The sequence below is a fragment of the Calonectris borealis genome, chromosome 1 (genome assembly GCF_964195595.1).
Source record: "Calonectris borealis chromosome 1, bCalBor7.hap1.2, whole genome shotgun sequence".
NCBI lineage: Eukaryota > Metazoa > Chordata > Aves > Procellariiformes > Procellariidae > Calonectris > Calonectris borealis.
The window spans coordinates 219,422,557-219,443,723 of NC_134312.1; the positions used below are offsets into that span (position 1 = coordinate 219,422,557).

At 51.0% G+C, this 21,167-nt stretch overlaps 1 protein-coding gene across 1 annotated transcript in view; it reads right to left on the bottom strand.

The window, feature by feature from the left end:
• The window catches only part of SLCO2B1 (solute carrier organic anion transporter family member 2B1), a 47,037-nt gene that overhangs the window by 17,431 nt on the left and 8,439 nt on the right, over nucleotides 1-21,167 (bottom strand). The window contains exons 2-7 of the mRNA XM_075140454.1: nucleotides 18,859-18,996; nucleotides 18,596-18,758; nucleotides 16,932-17,159; nucleotides 15,721-15,819; nucleotides 13,109-13,239; nucleotides 2,607-2,715 (exon numbers count right to left, since the gene is read on the bottom strand). Coding sequence (XP_074996555.1) covers nucleotides 2,607-2,715; nucleotides 13,109-13,239; nucleotides 15,721-15,819; nucleotides 16,932-17,159; nucleotides 18,596-18,758; nucleotides 18,859-18,996 — 868 coding nt within the window. The remainder of the gene's footprint in view (nucleotides 1-2,606; nucleotides 2,716-13,108; nucleotides 13,240-15,720; nucleotides 15,820-16,931; nucleotides 17,160-18,595; nucleotides 18,759-18,858; nucleotides 18,997-21,167) is intronic.

Consider the following 21,167-nt stretch of genomic DNA (forward strand, 5'->3'; position numbering starts at 1 on the left):
GTCCTTGCTTGATCCAATTCCTGCTGGCATCCTAATGCTTTCCTTCATCCCACCCCAAACAGGGGACCCATAGCCATCTGCGACCTCATCCCACCCCAAACAGGGGACCCATAGCCACCTGCGACCTTCATCCCACCCCAAACAGGGGACCCGTAGCCATCTGCGACCTTCATCCCACCCTGAACAGGGGACCCATAGCCATCTGCGACCTCATCTCACCCCAAACAGGGGACCCATAGCCATCTGCGACCTCATCCCACCCCAAACAGGGGACCCATAGCCATCAGCGACCTTCATCCCACCCCAAACAGGGGACCCGTAGCCATCAGTAAACAAGGGACCCATAGCCATCAACACCAGGCAGGCCTGGGGCTGCCTGTCCCAGGGACAGCACCAAAGTACCAGGCAGTTCTGGGAAGGGGACCATCTGTAAAAGCTCCCCTCAAGATGCAGATGGACCAGCAAGCAGATGAGGTCCAATCCACTTCTTGCCAACAGCCACCTCCAGCATAAGGCTTAGCCCCTTGCCCATAAAACTAAGATATTTTTCACAAGCAGTGAAAAGCTGTGAGCATAAGACTGAATTAATACACAGGTTGCTGTTTCGCTCGTAAGATATTACAGGAATCTGCTTTGTGTCGTTTCTGCTGGTGGATTGCCACTACCATCTCCTAAATGCCCACCTCCTGCCTTTCTGCAAACCGGGCTCCCGCTCCCCGCGCCGCATGCAGAGATGACGGATGCAATCAGAAAAACCAAGCAGGGATGTCTCAAAGATTTCACAGAACAACCCCATGGGTTCCAGCCTCCTGAGACCAGCAAAGCAGCATCCCTCTCCTTCAGGAGCCGGGTCAGCCTTTTGTACCGGGATGTGGTATACGAAGGGCTCACTATGGATGTGGTACAGGGACCAGCATTTCTCCATTACGTGTTTCGTTCTGTCTCTCTTTTTAAACAGCAGAAGGTATAAAATCGCAAGGTGATTCAGGCTGGAAAATCTCCAAACGCTGTTTTCATAAACTATCGTATAGAAAAGAATAGTAAAAATAGAGAGGAAAGAATGCTTGCTGACAGAAAGAGAAACACAATAAGCAGGAGAATCACAAAATGGGAGGTAAAATTATCTTTCTAGTGACTCGCAGATGAGCTAGCACTGAAGTTTTTAAACTCCAACCAGATTGTCCCCATCTAACCATCACACACTAGCTACCATCCAGTTTTTGGCTCTAAAAAGAGTTTCGTATTAGAAACCCCGGTGATTTCAACAAGATTGCTCTCCTGACAAAAAATACAGACACTTAATTTTTTTCAGGACTGGGCTTTAGGGGATAAATTCTCAGAAACAATGAATTTATTAGCACAGCTCCTGCAGCCCTGACAACAGCAACCCTGATGCAAGCCCTGAGCCAAACCTGCAGCTCGAGCAGAGGTAAGATATTTCCTTCTCTCCTCACCCAGGAGCAAGGAGCTCATTTTCATTCATTTTTCAGGGGCAAAGAGCAGAGTGTCGGTGTGAAAATCCCATCTGAGCGCTATAAATCTGTTCCCACGCAATTGCTTCCATCACGCGGGTTTTCTAAACGACAGTGCAACCAGGTCAGCGGGGGAATAAACCCCCGACTTGCTCCTCTAATTTAGCATTAGGCTAGCGAGCAAATGGTGCAACTAGCAGAATAAAAACCTGCCCACGCTTGTCTGGCTGTGCCTGCCCTGCACTGACCTTAATAAAACAGAGAATTTCCAATAAATTAAAGGGAAAATATGCAGGAAATATGGAGGAAGCTGACGTGGATTGACTTCAGAAGGTCACTTTTCCTAAGTAATTGCCAAAGTGCAGAGTATTTTCTTCAACAAAACTAACCCCCCACAGACTAAAGCGCAGCTGATTCCCTTCAGCACAGAGAGCCTACGCACTTCTAAACAAGCTAATTGCACTGGATTAAGATCACCCTGCACAAACATGCTTCTGATTTTTATTGCTCAGACCCTAGCTCCAGGCCATCCTCGGTGGGACAGGGAGGGCAGCCTGGCTCTGATATGGTCACCAGCCTTGAAAGAGGGGGGTCTGAGGAGGATTTGGGGGATGAAGAGCTGCCAGTGCTGCTGGGGGTCTGATTCCTGCTATGACCTGAGAGCTGGGCAAGAGCAGCTGGATGCACCCGAGCTGCAAAACCCTTCTAACTGGGGGGCTCTTCCTTTCCCATGGCTCTGCTCCAGGCTCACAGCCTGCACCCCTCTTTCCTGCCTGGCTGTGGGCTCTGATGAGGTTTTGGCCTCCATTTCCCACTGCCCAGATGAGCCATAAAGCCACGCAACGTTGAGAGCTACCAGCCCCAGATGCTTTGATCAGCGTGAGGTGGAGCGGGGTAGTCTGGATGTGATGGCAAGCATCTGCTGTGAGCAGATCAGGAAGAGATCTGCAGATCTAATTAAACCCAACAGTACACCTAAGCTGCATCTTGAGGGCTTAGCTACTATTTAGGCTGAGCACAGGGAGGAACATCCCTTCTTCTTACCAGCATTGCAACCTGCCCATTGCCAGGACGTCCGCTTGTGCAAGCAGAAAAAGCCCATCCAAGTGGGAGGCGGGGGATGCGCACACTTACGTTTGATGAACTTGGTCAGGGAGAGGTTTTGCACATGTTGGGATCTCGACCTGAGCTGGCTGAGCACATCCTCGCTCTTCTTGCTGTCGCTCTCCTTCCCACTCGCCACCTGGGAACAGACGAGAGGCTGTCACTGCGCCGACCGTGCCAAAGTTTCCACTGAACTCACTTTTTCTCTCCCAAATCATGACAGACAGCAGCCCATGCTTCTTGCAGATGGAGTTTGCAAGGTTTCTGGGCTTGGCTAGCGCTGTCCATGTCCAGCGTGGGATGTGCAGCCGCTGCCGGGCGGGCGTCCTCCTGCCCACGGCTGCTGCTCCGTGCCCACGCCGTCGGGTTTCCGATGGGGCTGAGAGCATCCACGCAGATGTCTGCATTATAGAGGTAAGAGCCAACTTTCCCCCCTTTCCCAACAGTGATGAATCACATCTCATAAATATCGAGCACACCGTGTGCTCAGCTCACATTAATATGGAAATTCAGGAGGTGTAAGCCTTTGCATCGGGAAAGATGGATACACTTAGGGAGATGTGTTTCTTCCCCAGAGGGTCTGTTTTGCCCCTGTGGGGAGGGGAAGCAAGCACAGGAACCCAAGGAGCAATGCACCTGGACCTCCACCCAAAGCAGGTTTTGACACTGGTTTTGGATGGAGGATGAGGATCTAGTGGAAGATGTCCCTGCTCATGGCAGGGGCGTTGCACTGGGTGACCTTCAAAGGTCCCTTCCCACCCAAACCCTTCTGTGATTCTATTTTTCACCTCCTAAGCCGAGAGGGGCTGACCCAGAGCCACCCGGAGTAAGGATGTACCGGGAGTCACGGGGAGCAGCTACAGACCCCTCACCTCTCCCAGCCCCTTTCCTTCCTCTCCTGCTCCTCGAAACCCCACCTGAATTTTAGGAACTCCTACTTTCTTTAATGTTTTTGATTTTTTTTAGCCACATCTTTCCCACTGAACAGCAGCAGTATGGAAGGGACATCATCTCCCATGATGGTCCACGGAAGGGGACAGATCCTGCAGCTCCCCCAGTCTTCCTTCTCTATTTCGGGGGACAACCCTTTGCAGCTGGAGGTCAGATGGGTGCAGGTGCCTCTGCTGGTGTTACAGCTCTGCAGGACATTAATCCAGGTGCTCGCAAGATCTGCGCCCCGGGCGTCACGCTGTCACCACTCACAAGCAAAAAGATGCCAGCAGAAGAGAGGTGGAAGATGGAGGGCTTGGATCATCTAAGGTCCATCCCGGCCTCATTAGGAGAGGACTGCATGTCCGAGGCAAGTGTCCAACACCCCATTAGCAAGCGGGAGGCCAAGGGAGGGGAGGATTTTTTGGATGTGCATCGGATCCTTTGCTCTGCAGGCTTTTAGGGGAATCACTGGGTGGAGGGCATTAATTAGATTAATACGCTACTATACATGTGTAACAGCAGAAAGTGTTCAGCGGGAGTGCGGTTTTCACGGAAAACCACAGCATATTTTTAGCCAGAAGGACAGAGCCAGCAGCCCATCTCTGACATCCACATCAGCTCCGCCACGGCACTGTTGCAACTCTCGCCACAAATTTAATATGAGTCAGACAAATGAGTTCATTCAACAGAAATTAGATGTTCTTAATTCACAGAAAGAACCGGACAGCTCTTTGGCTAAAATCATCTCTTTTCCTTTGAAACCGAGACTGATTATTAAACACAGGAGAGGTCAAAATGTCCCGTGCTGCCGATGCCACGTTCCCTTTTTGAAGAGCCTCTACAAGGCAAAAGCGATAAAACTCCTTTCATGGCTTTTATTAGTAGAGCTTGGAGATTAATACATTTTTCAAATGCAAAGATAAAATCCAGCTTCCTCTCACTTTTCAATTAGGTTACAGGGTCTCCTCTCTGCTCTAAAACTGCAGTGTTTTCCAAAAATACATTCGAGCTGTTACCGACTGTGGCTTTCTCAGCTCCCAGCTGTTTGTACTTCAGAGAGGTAACAGTCCGCTGGGCGCTGCCTACACATCCAAAAAAAAAAAAAGAAAAGCCCCAAATCCCCCCAAATTCCCGGTCGGGGATGCCTCTGCATGAGCATGACCCTGGCGAGCGGGACATTTCTGTGCACATCTGCTGGCTTAGCACCCCCCGAGGAGCAGCTGCTGCCTGCACACGGAGCAAAGCCCTCGAGGAGGAGGAAAATTCCTCTCCCCGCGCTGGCTTGGCCCCACGATATATTTTTTTGCTGCCTGAAAGGATCAGGAAATGCATTCCTCTGGGATGAAGCAGGCGTCTTCTCACGCCGGGGAAGCAAGCTGCGGAGGGAGCGGCACGAATCCTGCCTGCTCGCTGCGGGCAGGGAGGCGAACGGTGCTGGCTTTACCGTCGGAGATGCTCGAGCCCTGCCGATGATGCTGTGCTCCGGCCGCGAGGAATTTTAGCGTTACTTAGAGCAGGCGATTTGGCAAGTCGGTGTCGGGTGTAGGTGCAATAACGGGCCGCTTGCTCAGCGCTACCCTGGCCGTCTGCTGCAGCACCACGCCAAGGAAAAACAGACAAATGTGGGAAACATCTTGCAAAATACCCCCATGCTTGGATTTTTCAGGATGATTCCTTAAAGGACTTGGTTTCCTGGTGCATGTCCACCAAGTTTCCTGGTGCGTGTCTCGTTGCACCTCGTGTTTTTGCAATGGGATTTTATCTGTCGCCGTCACTTCTAGCCTCGTGGGGGGATGGAGGAGGCAGACAGGCTTTTGAGGAAGGAGGATGAAGCTCCCCCACGTTTCGCATTAGGAAGAACATCCCTAACCTGACCTCGACCTGGGGAAAGCCCCCGTTTCCCTGCACAGACATGAACAAACCAGGTACGAGTGAGCAGGGCTGAGACGCGGACTTGCTCTGCAGGAAAGGCAGCTTGCCTGCAAGCCAGGCTCCTGCTTTCACCTGCCTGCTATTGCACCTGCGAGAAGGGCAGCCAGAGGTGCTGGCAGTCTTTATTCAAACTGCTGGCAGGTTTTATTCAAATACACCACTGGAAAAAGGGATAAAAGACCTGCTCTGTGACAGAGAGGTTTTCCTTGCTTAATTTGAGGCTTCTACAGAGTTTCCCTCCGGCTGTGCAGAACCTGGCGCTCCCGGCTCAGTGAAAAATAAGGTCAGAGAAGTTATTTTCATATTAAACAAACAAAATGTAAAACCTCATAGCTTGAAAAAGAATTGTTTTCCACCTGACAAGGTCACGCTCCCTACAAACACTTCATTATGCCTCTGCCAGCAAGTGTGGGTCCCACCAGGGACCCTATTTCCGAGAGTGTTAAAATAACCAGCCGACAGACACCTTGCTCACGCAAAATGGGATGATTATTTTTAGCCGCCGTTTGCGCCTGTCTTTAAAGGTCCCTGGGGAAAATCTGAGCATAGAGACCAGCCCATTCCTGTAACATGCCAGTGGCACCACCACGCCCTGCCGCTTGGCCCCCAGTTGCTCCCCAGATAATGCCCTGTATTTCTAGACTGCCTTTGCTGGTGCTTTAGGAGCTTTACTGAGGCAGCCTCAGAGCATCGCAGCCCCAGGAGCAAAGGTTTCCAGACAAAGACTTAGATTTCCCTCTCCCCGCTCTTTAGCCTGTCCCCATTAACTGATAACCCGAACTGGGGCAGGCGTTTAAGAGAGCTCCCTGTCAGTTATTTTCATTTCAGCTTTTCGCGTGCACCAGCTCACTGCTGAATAAACGTGGGAGGATTTGTATGAATGCGGGCAATCTGTCCCGAGACAGAAACTGGAGAAGTTATGTTTCACTTCCCCAGCGCTCTTGCACAATGTCTCTGCCTGCACAGAAGGGCCGAGCCGCTGCCCCAGCACCGTCCCACCACGCTGGACCTGGGATGTCTGCTGGGACCCTTGGGGACAACCCCAGACAGAGCTGTCAGCCATTTGCACCCTGCAAATACCCTCCGCAGGTTGGGAAGTCCCCAGCGACCCCGACGCAGGGCAGGAGGCTCCTTGCAGGCTCGGGCACGCTGGTGCAATCCCGTGATGTAGCCAAGAGCAGCTCCAGCATCCGTGGGACATCCTCGGGGCAGGGCAGGAGGGGTCCCAGATGCGTTTTACCTGCAGGAGCTTCTCCTCGTTACAAACCTTCCGCTTCAGGACTGGAGGGACAGGCGTTGCCTGGACCTTGCCAAGCAACGCCACCTCCAGCAGGAACGGCGATGTCCAAACATTTGAGATGGACGCGTCTAGCCAGGACACAAACACATCTCTTTCAACGTGCTTGCAGCCCCTTCCTGCCACTGTGCACCAGGTGCTTTTTGGGATAAAACAAGTCGATCCTAGGTCTGCATGCTGTGGTCCTAAACTTGCCGGCTCCCCGCTCCACAGGTTGAGGTACTGCCCAGGCAGATGGGTTTTGCCCCTGGAAATGGGAGGTGACTTCTCAACCCTCTGCTCTGCCATGTACAACTCCTCCAGGATGGAGCTGCATGTCCAGCTTGGTGTTCCCCTCTTTCCCCAAGCGTCTGCTCCAACTATCCGGCAGGGCAATTGAAAGTAAAATCTGGAGATACTGTACAGATGACAGGGGACACGTGCCCCACCATCCCAGCAGAAAATCCCATCAGATGCACTTTGCTAGGCCACCACAGAGCCGTCGCGTTTCTGCACGCCCTGAGCACTCCCACAATTCACGTCCCTCCAGCCCCACTGTGAAATGTCCCCAGAAATCCACCTCCTCTGTTCTGCAAAGGATTTAATCTCCTAGCCTCTCCGTCCCACCCCACGGGAGATGACCTCGCTCCTTCCACCTCCCCCATTAGCAATGCCAAGGAAGGAGCATGGTTCATTTCCACCCCATTTCTGCACTTCTCCCAGTTGAAGTGCCACACGGGAAGCTTTGAGATGAAGGCCCCAACATGAAAGAGGCATCACCCTGCTCATGTCTTCTGGTTGGCACCCACATGTCCCCAGATGGATGGGTACCTTGGGTTAGGGGCTGATGGACCAGCAGCAGCCTGTTCTCCCTCCTCAGCAACACCAGTGAACAAATAAATAAAGGCAATGCAGCAGGTCTAATCTCTACAGACCTGGGCAAAGCAGAACATGCAGCACCAAATGGGAAACCATTAGCTAAACTGGAGAACATGAAAATTAGGAGAGCAAACACAACATGGCTAAATGGGAGAAAGAGAGAAAAGCATCCCAGAGGGATGTACTTTGCTGCTGGGAGGTGCTGGTGGCTTCCCTGGTGGTTGGGTGGAGAAGCCCCAGCTAATATTTTCAGTAACCCCCTTGGCATAGCGAGAAGACACGTACTACTTAATCTGCAGAGGAGAAGGAAGGTGGGAATTGTCCATACAGAGTGGGCTGGGACACCGTGTAGGAAAAACCAGGCAACTAGAGGGCTGGAATAACAGACACCGAACCAAACTCAGTGCAAAGGGCACAGCCATGCACTTAGGGGTTAAAAATAATTTCTGCTAGAAATGTTGGAAATGAGAGGAGGAGAATGACAAATAGCTCCAGGTCTATCTCTGCATAAGCATATGGTGCAGCCGTGGAAGGAGTAAGTGAGGAAGAACCGAGGATGGTCTGTCCAGGAGAGCTGGGGGAGTGCAGACCCTGCTGCACCACCACCAGAGACCAGATCCAGACTGGTGCAGCACTGGGAAAACCAGCTTGTGGCTGGGATGGATGAAGAGCAGAGTTCCTGGCATGGAGAAGCTCTTTGGTGGCGGAGGACTAGCTAGCCTCCCTCGCTGCCCAAAAGGAAGGCTTTCTATAACCGTGCAATGAGTAGGAAAAAATATTTAATCAGGATTAGGGGCAAAACAACAAGCTAAAAGCTGAACTATAGACTGGAGATTAAACAAAACTTTGCAACATGCAGAGAACTAAGTTTCTGAAACCACCTAATGGTGAGGCTTGGGAGGAAAGCACTGGTGAGATGGACTGGTATCCAGAGGGGATTGCGTGACAGCGAACCGGAGCCGCCGGGCTTGGACACGACCAGGACATGTAGAGCTGCTTCCCATAAAATCCATCTGAGCTTTCTCACGAGGCAACTCTTTGCAGATGACATGTGCTGACATTGCAGGGGAGGCTTTGTCAGGGCGAGGAGGAAGTGTCACTCACCCCCTTCGTACGGCGTTTGGGAGATCTTTGGTTCTACGTGACCTTGGAGTGTCACAGAACGAAACCTGAACCGGGAGGTAAGTGGGTGTACGAGACAGATCTTGCACACGAGAAATGCTGAGCAAGGGCAATGCTCCTGCTTTTGTTTAGGGGGCTCCCGAGAGCACCTTTCCCCTTTCCAAACCCTTTTCGCATCGCCTGCGGAGCTGCAGCGACTGGGGAGGTGCTTTACCAGCTGCAATGCAACGGACGGTAAGCCTGCAAGACGGACAGACACTGTGCCCGAGCAAAACCGCGGGGAAAGCCTTCAGCAGACAGAGTACAACGGCCCGGGTTGGGACACGCTAACATCGCCAGCGACAGATGGTAAAGCACGAGCTAAACTTTGGCTACTCAGCAATTGGAAAATGCTCAAACGCTGTAGTTCCCCACAATCCAGGACACAACCCCGAGAAATGGTTCAGGCTCATGGACTCAGGATTAAACTGGAATTACTGGGAAAAAAACTGGTCTTGACTGGAAACCGTTCATCCTGTAACAGCTTCATCCTCTCATCCCCTGCCTGAGCGCATGACAACTTTATAGCTTTGCTGTGATTGTCCCTCATATAGGATTATTCAGGATACTTTGGGGCTAGAAACTTACTGACAAGTTTCAAAGCAGAGGGATAAAAATGCTCTGGGTCTGGAGTGATTGATTTATGAAAAAAGATCAAAAGAGCGAACTCATTATCCTTATGTTAACATTAAGTGCGCAAGTAATTCCTGGAACTTCGAAGAAAGAAGCTATAAAACAAAGGTAAAGCTGGAATGTGGTTGTAGAATAAATAATCTAGATCTGTCTCTGCTGATGGGAGGAGGCAAAGAAGTCTCCAAATACACAGCGGGCTGTGCTGTTATTCAGTGTTCGCTGGATGGTGCCCACTGAGGAGGATGGTCCGTGGGCTGGAGAAACCACCAAGGGCTTAGGTGAGTTGCATAGAGTGAGGCAGGAGAAAGAAAGGAAAATGAAGTTAGGATGAGAATGAGAGAGGAGAAACACCGCTTTGGGCAGCAAGAAGGGCTGAGCCATGGGCCAGTCTTTGCTGCTGTGATCTTGTTTGGTGGACTCTGCAGGGGGGAAATGTACTCACAGCTTGGTGGGGACACGTTATTCCCAGGCAGCCTCATCATCTACTGAGACATGCGTGGTCCCAGGGGTCTTCAGACAGCAAATAGCACAAGGACAGCCTGGTCTGGGGCACCCGGAATTCCTTTTGGCCTCCAGAAATGAAGCCCACAGCTGGTGGTGCAGAAGCATCTCAGCTTCTTCTGCGGACAGAGCAGACCTGTGCTTTTCCTATGTGTTATTATTGCTGCCGTGCCTGGAGGTATTTGCTGTGGGTAAGATACTGGGCTTTACAAACACGGGGAAAAGCCCAGCTGATGCTTCAAGTACTTGCAGCTTGTGGTTGCTCTGTGAGTAGTTTTTTTCCTGCTTCGGACAGGCAGAAACCCTGAAACGGAAGGCAGTCAAGGAAACGCCAACCGTCTTTGAAGCCGCAGCTGTATTTAGACAGGGGTGACCCAAAGGTTGTCACAATGTCCGTTCTTGCTGATCTGCTGGTCTGTAAAACCCTGCTCTGCAGCGTGCCGGGGATGGGGCTTCGTGCTGCAGAGCCCGGAGTGGGGGCTAGATGATCAAAGGACTGGGAAGCCTGCCCTGTGAGGGAAGGCTGAGGGAACGGCGTTTGTTCAGCCTTGAGATAAGGGGAGACCTTATCACCATGTTCCAGTATTTAAAGGGTGGCTACAAAGGAGATGGAGACTCCCTTTTGACAAGGAGTGACATGGAAAAGACGAAGGGTAACGGGTACGAGTAACTCCTGGGGACATCCCGATCGGACACAAGAGGACAATTTCTCACAAAGAGAACAATCATCCATTTGAATAATGGCCCCAGAGAAGTGGTGGATTCCCCAACATTGGACACTTCTAAGATTCGGCTGGACGGAGTGCTGGGCCATCTTGTCTAGACCGGGCTTTTGCCAAGAAAGATTGGACCAGATGATCCTTGAGGTCCCTTCCAACCTGGTATTCCATGATTCCACAGCGGGGATCCCACCTGTGCTGACACCCTTAGCCGAACACTGATTTACTCCAAGGGCAAGCAAGAGAAAGTGATTTATATTTTTTCTTCTGCTACACCTACAGAAAATCACCGTGATAATGCAGATTTCCTACAAAGCTTCGAGTGCTCCCACAGCAGACAGGTGTTTTACCCAGAACAGCATCTGGCAAAGTTTCTAAAGAGGCTTTTTTTTTTTTTTTTAAGCAGGGCTGCTGCTGGCGGTGCTGATACCCCCATGGGATGGGCACGAGCCGGCTCGGCTGGCCTTGGCATCTCCCGTCCTGCAAGGGGGGCAGAATTTTGCCATCCCTTAGATTATTTTCCTATTATTACTTTTTACTGTAAACAATTTCCAAAAGCTTTCTGGGGGAAATGGTAAAATGGAGAGAAATTCAGGAAGACCTGGGCTGCAAAGGCATAAATGGGTGCTCAGCCATGTGGAAGCATTCCCTACAGATATCAGCCAGTAGAGCAGGGGACATCCTCCTGCTGTTTTCTTAAATCAATGTCCAACCAATCCTTCCTTAAACTCTTCAGAACTGATCAGACTGATCAGTTTTGCAGCACTTGCAAAAAAGTACAGTTGTTTTAGTTCGAAGTACATTATTTTCTCTCAAGAGCCATTTATGAAATTAATATTCCCATCAGCCCTAATAAAGAACCTTTCTCCTAAGATGTAGTGTGCCACCCTTGCACACCGAGCAGGTTCTGCTCATATAGATCATCCGTAATGACTTTAAAGTGAACCAAGCTTCACAAGGATAAATCAGGCACATTGCATTCAGTATCGCCCTCATCCTGCAAAGTGCTGAGCAGTTTCCACCCCATTACCTCGCAGGACCACAGCACCTTTGCAAACCTCACAGCATATATAACCCAGGAGTAGATCATTATATCCCCAGAAGCATAACTGGTACAACTGGTCACGTTTTCCCAGGCAGGTGAAGCCCAAATCTCCCTAAGAATCACTCATTCCTGCGGAAATTCAGGCAGCGCAGGAGAAATGAAGAATTATTCTGCACCATGTGCATGGACTTGTTTAGACAAGAAAGTTTTAACACTGCCCCAAGGTAGAATATATGTGAAAGACAATTACACAGGCTAGAGTATGGCCAAGACATCGAGACGAGCACAATTTCACCTACTAAGCGCGTCCCGGCAACTTCAACAACATTCAAAACCATAGCATGATGCGTCCTCCAAAAGAACAACTTGTTTTGTATTATTCCTCACGACACGCTCGTTGCCAGAAAACCGGGACCCGCAGCCAGCGAAGTGCTTGGGAAGCTCGCAAGCTGTTTCGCATCTTGGCGTGAGCGCCGAAGCACTCAGGAGGGCTCTGCAGAAGTAAAAACCCTGGTAGTCAACACAACGTATTGACCCACCAGCGGGCTCCAGCATCCCCCGAGCAAGCTGCAGGCAGGCAGACGTCGGTTTGGCTTGCAATAACGGGTCCAGGCTGCTAAAGGCTTTTCCCTGCCAGTTATCTCTGAGAACTTTACAGAGCCAGGGTGTTTAGGGGCTAGAAAGTGTCTAAAATCCTTTTGGCCGGCAAAGAGGTCGCAGTGAGAGGAGGTGGTGGGTGAAGCTGGGTGCTGGAGCAGCCGCTAACCCCGAGCCCCATGGACAGGGAGTGGTGAAAAGGGGCTTTTGCAGTGGAAATGAGACAAACCGCCCTCCAGCCTCAGCATTTCAAACACCCCCAGGGTACAACCCACTTCTAAGAAAAGGCTCCTGATGCATTATTCATATTTCCTATAAACTGGGGCCGATTTCCTCATCGGGCACACGTGGCTCCTCCTCAAGACAAACAAGGGCCACCGGCGCAGCTTCTCCTGCCAGCTCCATAAAGAGATGCAGCAGAAGGAGCAGGACCATTGCTTCCCTAGGAAAGGCAAGGAGTCCCACCTCCAGGTGAGCCAGGAGGGTGGCTGTGAGAAGGACCTCAACCCACATAGGGCTTACCTGGTGCTATATGTTCCTCTGCAGAGGAATCAACACACAGGTGCTGTTTCAGGGCCCCACCAAGGAAATCAGCACATCCATTAAGCTGCTTGCACCATGCTGGGTTTCCACTAAGGACCTGCTCAGCATACAAAAGCCTCTGACACAGGAGATGAGAGCAAGCCACAGCTCACATCTGACTTTGGGATGCAGCTATAAACTGCACGGCCACTTCCATAGCTGTGTTTCCTACAGATGCAGCAGCTAATGCTGGCGGCAAGGGAGGAACGTGCGTATAAATACTCGAGGTATTTGTGTGCAATGCCAAAAGGGCAATCCGCAGCACCTCTCCTACCTCTTTCGGCATTTCCCGCGGGAAGAAGAAATAAGGCACCGCAGACACGGCCACGAGACTGGCTGCGACCAGGAAACCAAGCCACCAGGCACCGACCCACCGCGGGTCTTTGTTCGTGAGCTGGACTCCGTCTGCAACACAAATGGAGAAATTGGCATTAGGTCAAAGGTGAACAGAGGGATCCCAGTGCAGCAAAGGGATGGTGATGGGTGGCCCCAGTCACCCCAGACATCAGTGTGCTCCAAAGTGGTGGCTCCCAACTTGGGGACCATCAGTTTTGGGGTCTGAGCAGTATTTGCACCTGACTCATCCCATGGCGCTAAATCACATTTCATTCTTCGTTATCACCAGGGTGTCTAAAAACCCACTCAGCCCTTTGGAGGGAGACAGCTGGGACGGGGATGTCCTAGAGCTGGAAAGGCAAAGGAAAGCATCCCCATCACAGCTTTTTCAGAGAAGGGATACCCATGTTGTGAAAAAGCTTGGAAATACTCACTCAAGGGGATTAAGCCATGATGTCTGTCAAGACAGAAGGAAAATTCCTTTCTTAAGATTAAAATGGACTTAACTCCAATTAACTCTCGGCATCCAAGAGCACTGGTTTACTTTTTTACAGTCCCACACAAGGACCCCCTGTTCACAGTAGGACTTGGACCCTGGAGCTCTGCCCCCCAGTCTGGTCCATCAGCCAGTGCCTGGTTTGCAGCCCAACCAACGGAAGCCGATCTTTAAAAATGCCGTAATAAGGATGATATCCCTTTCTTCTGACCGCCTTCCTTCAGTTCTCCCAGCATCTTCTCCTGTCCTCAGGGCACTCTGCCAAAGATAACATTTTCTGTGGGGAGGGTACTTGGCATAAATAAAACGGGATACGCAGAAGCCAGAATGCAAATTCACAACAGGGTGAGTCTGAACCAAGAAATATTTCTACAGAAAAAGGGGATACCTGTGGTTAGATGGCATTCATGAGGAAATGAGTCCTCCCAGAAACCTCTTCCTTAACTGTGAGGGTTTAACACAAGGGAGCTGTTCTCACTGGGGGGGTGCAATTAAAACTGCAATCAGTTTACTGTGGATACTGCCACATCTAATCTCCCATCTCTGGAATTAACAAGTGATAGGTCAAAGAAATTTGATAATCTCCTCCCTGCACGGTGCATTTAGCAAATTGGAATTTTAAATCCCTTCCTGAATAAACACCAACAAGTTTTTTTCTAGGAAAACGTGAGTTAAATTAGATTTAGCATTAGGCAGCCACAGCTCGATAGCTCTCCCCAGTAGGCTGAAGACATCTTTAGGCTGAAGGCAGCTCTAAAACTGGGTGTTCTCCAGTTCTGGCTACTCAGGCACATTTCTCATTCATCTGCAGAAGATGGCTTAGAAGAACGGAGCATCAGGGAGTGCAGGCAGCCTGCAGATCCCAATCCCATTTCTTCGTCCTTCAGAGGCAGACAAACCAAGACTCCAGACACCTCACCACGGAGGAGGATGGAGAGCTGCAGCAATAAGCTTGGAGGTCGCCCGACAGGAGGAGGCAATGTCAAGACTAGAGTGTGCTTTTGTGCTGCAAATGTCATAAATGTATAGAGTGACAAAGTCCAGGCGAAAAACCGCCTGGTGAAGTCAGTGAGCAGGAACGAGCCGGAGGCACGGAGAAGGAGCCAGAGCTAATGCACCTGTAGTGCCAACACCCGCCGCTCATCCAGCTCCAGCCCTGATGCTGTCTGGTCATCACCCAAAGGAGCCTCTCCATCCTCTTCCTCACGTGAGGATATGCTGAGCTGTATAACGTGTATCTGCTCTGTTAAGAACTCGGAAAGAGCCTCTTCTTTTCCAGGCTGGGTTTCAAGAGCAGCCAAAAAGGAGACAACTACAAATGCTTTGATAGCACAGCTCAGGAAGAGCTTTTAAAGGAAATCCCTTTCATGCTCCTCTTTTGCCCTACCCAGCATTTGTCTTCTTGTTTTCACCTTCCTCCCATCCTACCCTTCCCTCGGCTTCTTCACGTCTCAGGGTCCTGGTACCCATTCTCCATCCCTTCTCTCTTACTTCTCCCCTTCATCTTTCTCTTTCATGTTTCTCTCTGGGTTTTGCTCATCCTTCACATCCCCACTCTTCCCTGGTGCTGGCTGGTGGCAAAATGCTCCCGCTGCTGTTGCTGGCATATGGCAGAATATTCGTAGAAGAATGAAAATCAGCTCTAAAAGCACAATGCAGATGGGCGTCCCTCTAACCAGACCTGGCAGCAGCCCAGGGGTGAGGGAGCCCCAGGTCTGAAGGAGGAGAAAGCGCTGATTGAAATACGGGATTCCAGCAGCCACGGGGCCAGGTTTAACCCTGCAGATGTGTGACACCAATTTGGGTGGGAAGGACCCACTTATTTGGGCCATCCAACCCAGCACTGATGGGACTGGTCCCAGAGCATCCCCAGGTGATGGAAGTGACTTAACAGGGGAGACAGCAGGCAAAGGGAGCCAGCCCCTGCCCCGCAGGTTGCACCCTCATCCCTTGGGCGTCGGGATGCCCAGAGAGGGGCTGGACCGCTGCTGGCTCAGTAAATGGGGTGCAGGACGAAGGGTGCCGGCCGGCTCTCCGAGGGCACCTTCACTCACCTCTGGTGACTTTGTCAATGTCGACGTAAAAACGCAGCATGGCAGAGCCCAGCATGAAGGCCACCCCCGGCCCGATGACGGTCACGGAGAACAAGATCCCTGCAGAGGGGCGAGAGCAGAGAGGGGCTCAGCCCTGCGTGAAGGGACCGGGAGGGACAGGAGGTGCCTTAAGGCAGGACCGCGCTGGACCGGGGTCCACCCCATCTGCCTCCAGCACGGGCTATTTCCCTGGCAGCTTTCTTATCTCGTGCCTTTCAAAGGATAACAACCCCATGCGTTCCAGGATCCCTCCACAGGAAAGGTTTTGCAAAACTCAGATCTTTCCTGCCACTTTTCTTCAGCCTCCTAGAAAGACTGAAATACACCCAGGAACAAGATGTGCCCCTTGGCACAAGAAATCCAGGAAACGCAAAGTTTTTTTACAAGGTTAAGGAGATAAAAGTTATCAGCAAACTCTCCCATGTGAATTACTGATAAAAAAATTAAACACATGTGAGATTCAACTCCTATCTTACAGGTGATCCTTTCAAATATGGTTCAGAGTTTTGGAGCATCTACCAGAGCAAAATTTGATGCGGTACTTCCAGGCTTTTGACAGTAATGACCTGTTTTTGAGCCACCCTTGCTGTCCCATTCAGTTCAAAAGGCCGTCACAGATAACAGGTGGAAAAGGGCTAGAAGAACCTGCAAGGACCTTCTTGTCCATCCCACCACCCTGGGACATCCCTCGTAGCTGCGCGCCCGAGCTGTTCTCCAGCACCCCCTCCCCGAAGGATACTTGCCCGCCTCCCAGATGGTTGATCCTGCTTTTTTAGCTCCCTAGAATTTTCCCTAGAGCTAAATAAAGTCTTCATTGCTGCATCTTGAGCCCATAGCTGCCTCCTGTGAACATGGAGATCAGATTATTCCTCTTCTCCTTGTTGAAGCCTTTTTGGAGGAGGACACGGTTATTGTGTCCCTCTCCAGCTTATCATTTTTAGGCCAAAAATCACAGCATCTCCACTAAATCCCGTTTTCCAGCACCCCTGGTCTGCCTGCAGTTTATCCCAGCTTGGAGCAGATAAACTATTTTTGCAGAAACCTTCCTAGCACTGGATAGAGCAGAAGGGCTACAGCAAGCTCTGCTCTCATTAATGCAAATTAGAACTGTCTGGCCTTGCTATAAGGGCTAATTCTGGTTTCCCCTCTTCCCACAGCAGCCCCAGCCTTACCCAAATAGAGGGGGGAGTTCCTCTCACTGGCGAAGTCGTCGATGTAGGAGATCCCAAAGGGCTGGATGGGGACGCCACCGATGCCCAGCAGCGCCTGGGCGATGAACATGACGAGGAGAACCTCGTGGTTCTCCCTGGCGGCGTGGGGGGTGCAGTCGGCATCGCTGAGGTTCCCCCGGGACCCCGGCACCCGGGGCTGGCACAGGTCGGTGGTGTTGCTGAACATGCCTGCGATGATAAGGGGAGCAGGTCTGAGGGCTAAGTCTGGAGAAAGAGCTTCCCTAAGATAGCAGCCAGCACGTAGATATGCACTCGGTAGATGTCAGGTGGGAAACGTCAGTGGAAGAAAATGCAAAGAAAGTGCAAATATTACTGTGCAGATGTTCACAGCAAGATGGAGGCACAGGCCACGAAAAGCCACCTCCATGGAAAAAGCGGAGCTGAGATGACTTCCAGGACCTTTGATAGATCTTGCAATAAAGGTAAGTGAGCAAAACTGCAGATTTCGTGAATAGCTACTTGGGAAATGAGAACTTATCTTACCCAGAAACGGATTACAAAGCTGCCTGAGTGAAAGTACTGATTCTAGCACCCTTTCTTCCTTAAAATATGGGGGGAGGGGGTGGTGGTGTTTATAGCAGGATTTCCATGGTTATGCCCCAAATCATATGCAACTTTGAGTGCTTGACACAGAGCCACCTGCACCAGCACTCCTGACACGCATGGCTAATTGTTTCCAAACCGTCGTTAGCACCTGACCCCTGTTTGCATCCATTAATTATTCACCTATTAAGTCTTCCTTTGGTGGCTGCAGCTGCGTGAACCAGCTGCGCTCCCTCTGATGAGGCAGAGAAAAGCTGTTTAGTGGAGGTTTCTAAAAGATTAGCTGGACCTTCATGGCAGGATTTGGGAAGGTAACGAGAGTGGTTTTCTCCTTTCTTTCTTTTCTCATCCCTTCACCTTCTTTCAGAGAGAAAATCCCAAAGCCACCCTGACCTGCTCCTCCATGAGTGATTTACACCCGCATGTTTCTCACAGAAGGTTGATTTTCTAGTGGGGTCTGAAATCTCAAAACATTCCCTCAAAGACAGCTTAGCTAGGCACGGGAGGACAGGTGAGGTACCCCATAAGCAGGAGACATTAGGTGTGAAACCAACGCTCCCCCATTGTAGACAACAGCACTTCACCCCCAAAGCTGCCCCGTTGGGTTGAGTCACGCTCCTTCCCGTACCTTTTGTTTCCTTCCCGTAAAAGGCTTCAGTGTTCCTGAGACCTTATCTTATCTACGTTATGAAAATAAGGGAGCCGTTCATGTGCACGAGGGCAACTTGGCTCAACGCACGGAAGATGAGAGCCCCTGATGGCTGGGGAAGACCTTCCTGCTACCCGGTGTTTGTCTGCTGCGTGGATGTGCAGAAGACAAGGGGGATCAGAGAGACAGCCTACATTTTGATGGTTTTCACGCCCTTTCCTGTGATTCCAGCTGTTCACTGGCTCTGCTTCCCACCATCAGCTGTTGCCTCTCTGGACTGAGAAGGTTCCATTCTCATAAAATTAAAATTCCTTGAGGACAAACCTACAGCTTGCAGCTCCCAACCCCTTGAGGGAAGGTCATTTCCTTTATCTGTCCCAAAAGGTGTAAAATAAGTTCCTAGAGTACCTACTGGCAACGGACTGGTCATACTCATACGGTCCAGTTATGAAGTGGGGGAGAGACATGAGGAACCCGGCCAAGGAGACGAGGATGGCACCGCAGCCGATGAAACGGGGTCTGTGCACTCTGCTCCCGAAGTAACTTATGAAGACGATGAGCAACGTGTTTCCAACCTGCAGCAGGACACACAGAGCAAGAGGTCTCACAAGGGAACAACAGGAGCATGGGAAGAGGATTCACTAGGTAGCCTAGGAGAAGCAAGCTGGTTTTCACCTCATTGAAGGAAGCGAGCAGCCCTGATGTCTGGCTGGAGAGGCCATATCGTCTCTCGATGGTTGAGATGGAGCTCTTCAGGTAGCCGGAGACCAAGAGCTGGGAGAGCTGCAGGAGCCCGTGGCAGAAAACGAAGAACTGTCAACACAAAAAGAGAGCATCCAGCATGATTACTGCAAGCTGCAACCTAACAAACTGCATCCCCTACACAAAGGTGTGATTATTAATATGAGCCTTTGAAATATTACCCTCACTCCTGCCATCAGTGGTCTTCTGAAATTGGGTCAGGGCCATTAAATAGGCCTCTGCCAAAAATGACAACAGAGTTAGTATTTGCAAGGAGGGTGTAGTTTCTTCAGCTGAAAGTGGCTTTGGACAAAGAGATCGCTTCACTTGGGATGCTGCTAGTTTGTGTTGGCCTTGACCCTGAGATCCAGAAGCAGAAGTGGAAGGTTGCACAACCTTCCCGCTCCCATCCAGCCCGAGGCAGGCAGCCATCCCCAGTGCTGGCAGGAGCTCTTCTGGGACAGGAACGAGCCCTTCCAAACACAGCAACAAACAGCTTCTTTAGAGAAAGTCAGGAGAAGGTCAGGGAGAATAATTTGGACTTTCCGTTTTCCTTTCCTTCTTGCGAAGCCCTGGATGGAAAGGACATATCTCCTTTGGGAAAATGTGATGGTTCTTTTCCACTTCCAGAAGGAAACCTTGTCAAAGACCATCATCTCCCAGAAAATCATCTGACCTCATCTCCTCCATAGTTTGGGACATACTGGTGCTCGGCTGCCCATGTGGCGAACACGTGGCTCGAGCTGCCCCACCGTTACGGAGAGCAGCATCCATCTTCCTGCTCCTCACGCAGAAGCATTTTGCAAGTGCCAAATGAACTGTCCGAGGAAGGATGAAGACCACCTCCCCTTCATCCACAGCTCTGCAAAGTACTCAGCCAAGGAAAAGAGCTGGCAAGCAATGTCCTTCCCTGCTGCCACGTGGCTCTCCGCAGGCATCCTTCCAGTCCCCAAATGAGTTCCAACAAACCAACCAACCCAAACGGTCACATACCCTAAGGAGACAGACCACTCGTCTCGCTGCAGGACAGGCTGAATATCCCTGGGTCCTTGCAGAGCTGCTGCCCTCAGCCTTGGATGCTGCCCAAAGCCATAGGTGTTTCTTTTGGAAGACGTTTCCCCAGTTGCTGGCCAGAGCGGGGCATTGCTCCGGCTCTGCGTGTTTTGCAGCCAGCTCCCACCAGGCAGGAGTCTCGCCCGAAGGAGCTGCTCAGCCTGGCCTGGATTTCTGCTGTGTCTCATTCTGACCCAGGGCTGAAGCGGGGTCACGGCCAAACTGGACTGCTCTGTAAGCAGAGGGGCTATTTACAGCACAAAAAGGGAAAAAGAGGATGGTCAAGCCCCCTCGGCTCCCTGAGAGCTGGAGCACCGGGATCTGGGTATCACCACCAAAAGTGACGTGTTGGCATCATGCAAAGCAGGATGCAACCCAGGACCTTCCCCCTTCCAGGCTCATGTCACCACTGAGGGGTGCAAAGTGTTTGGACTAGGAAAATGTCACCCAGCCAAAGGAAAGCTTTCCCAGAGTCAGCTTTGTTAAAGCTCCTACGTTCCTGCAAGACACGCTGGCTATGTCCGGGCCCTGTTTCCTGCGTACATGAGTTCAGATGGAAATGCTGAGGTCAGGTTAATTCTTTCCAGGCATCCACAGCACACAGCCCAATGGGTATGCAAATCCAGGACCTTCACGGCACGTTGGTTTACATCAGCTCAGCAGCCACCCACCACTGCCCCACATCCTCTTCAGCACAGGAGGTCAAGATGGGTTGGGAATCTGCTATTTTATTCTCCTCTATCTGGGCAGACTAAAGCACAGAAAAGAGAGATGGCCCTGCAAAGGACTTGCAATGGCTTGGTGTCAGCACCGGGCAAGGACCCCGGTTCTTCTGGCTCCAGGGGCTGTTTGCTGTTAGCCATCAGATCACATCACGGCTGGTGATCTGCCAGGAAAAGAAGGAACAGACTCATGGACTTTAGATCTGCTGGAGAGATAGATGTCCCTCTTTGTCTTTGGCTGCACGCAGGATGCTGCATTTTGTCCTGAAGCAAAAATCACTTGTTTACATTTCTGTATCTGAGCAAGACATCTGGCTCTCTAACTTATAGAATCATAGAATCGTTTAGGTTGGAAAAGACCTCTAAGATCATCGAGTCCAACCATTAACCTAGCACTGCCAAGCCCACCACTACACCATGTCCCTAAGCACCACATCTACACGTCTTTTAAGTACCTCCAGGGATGGG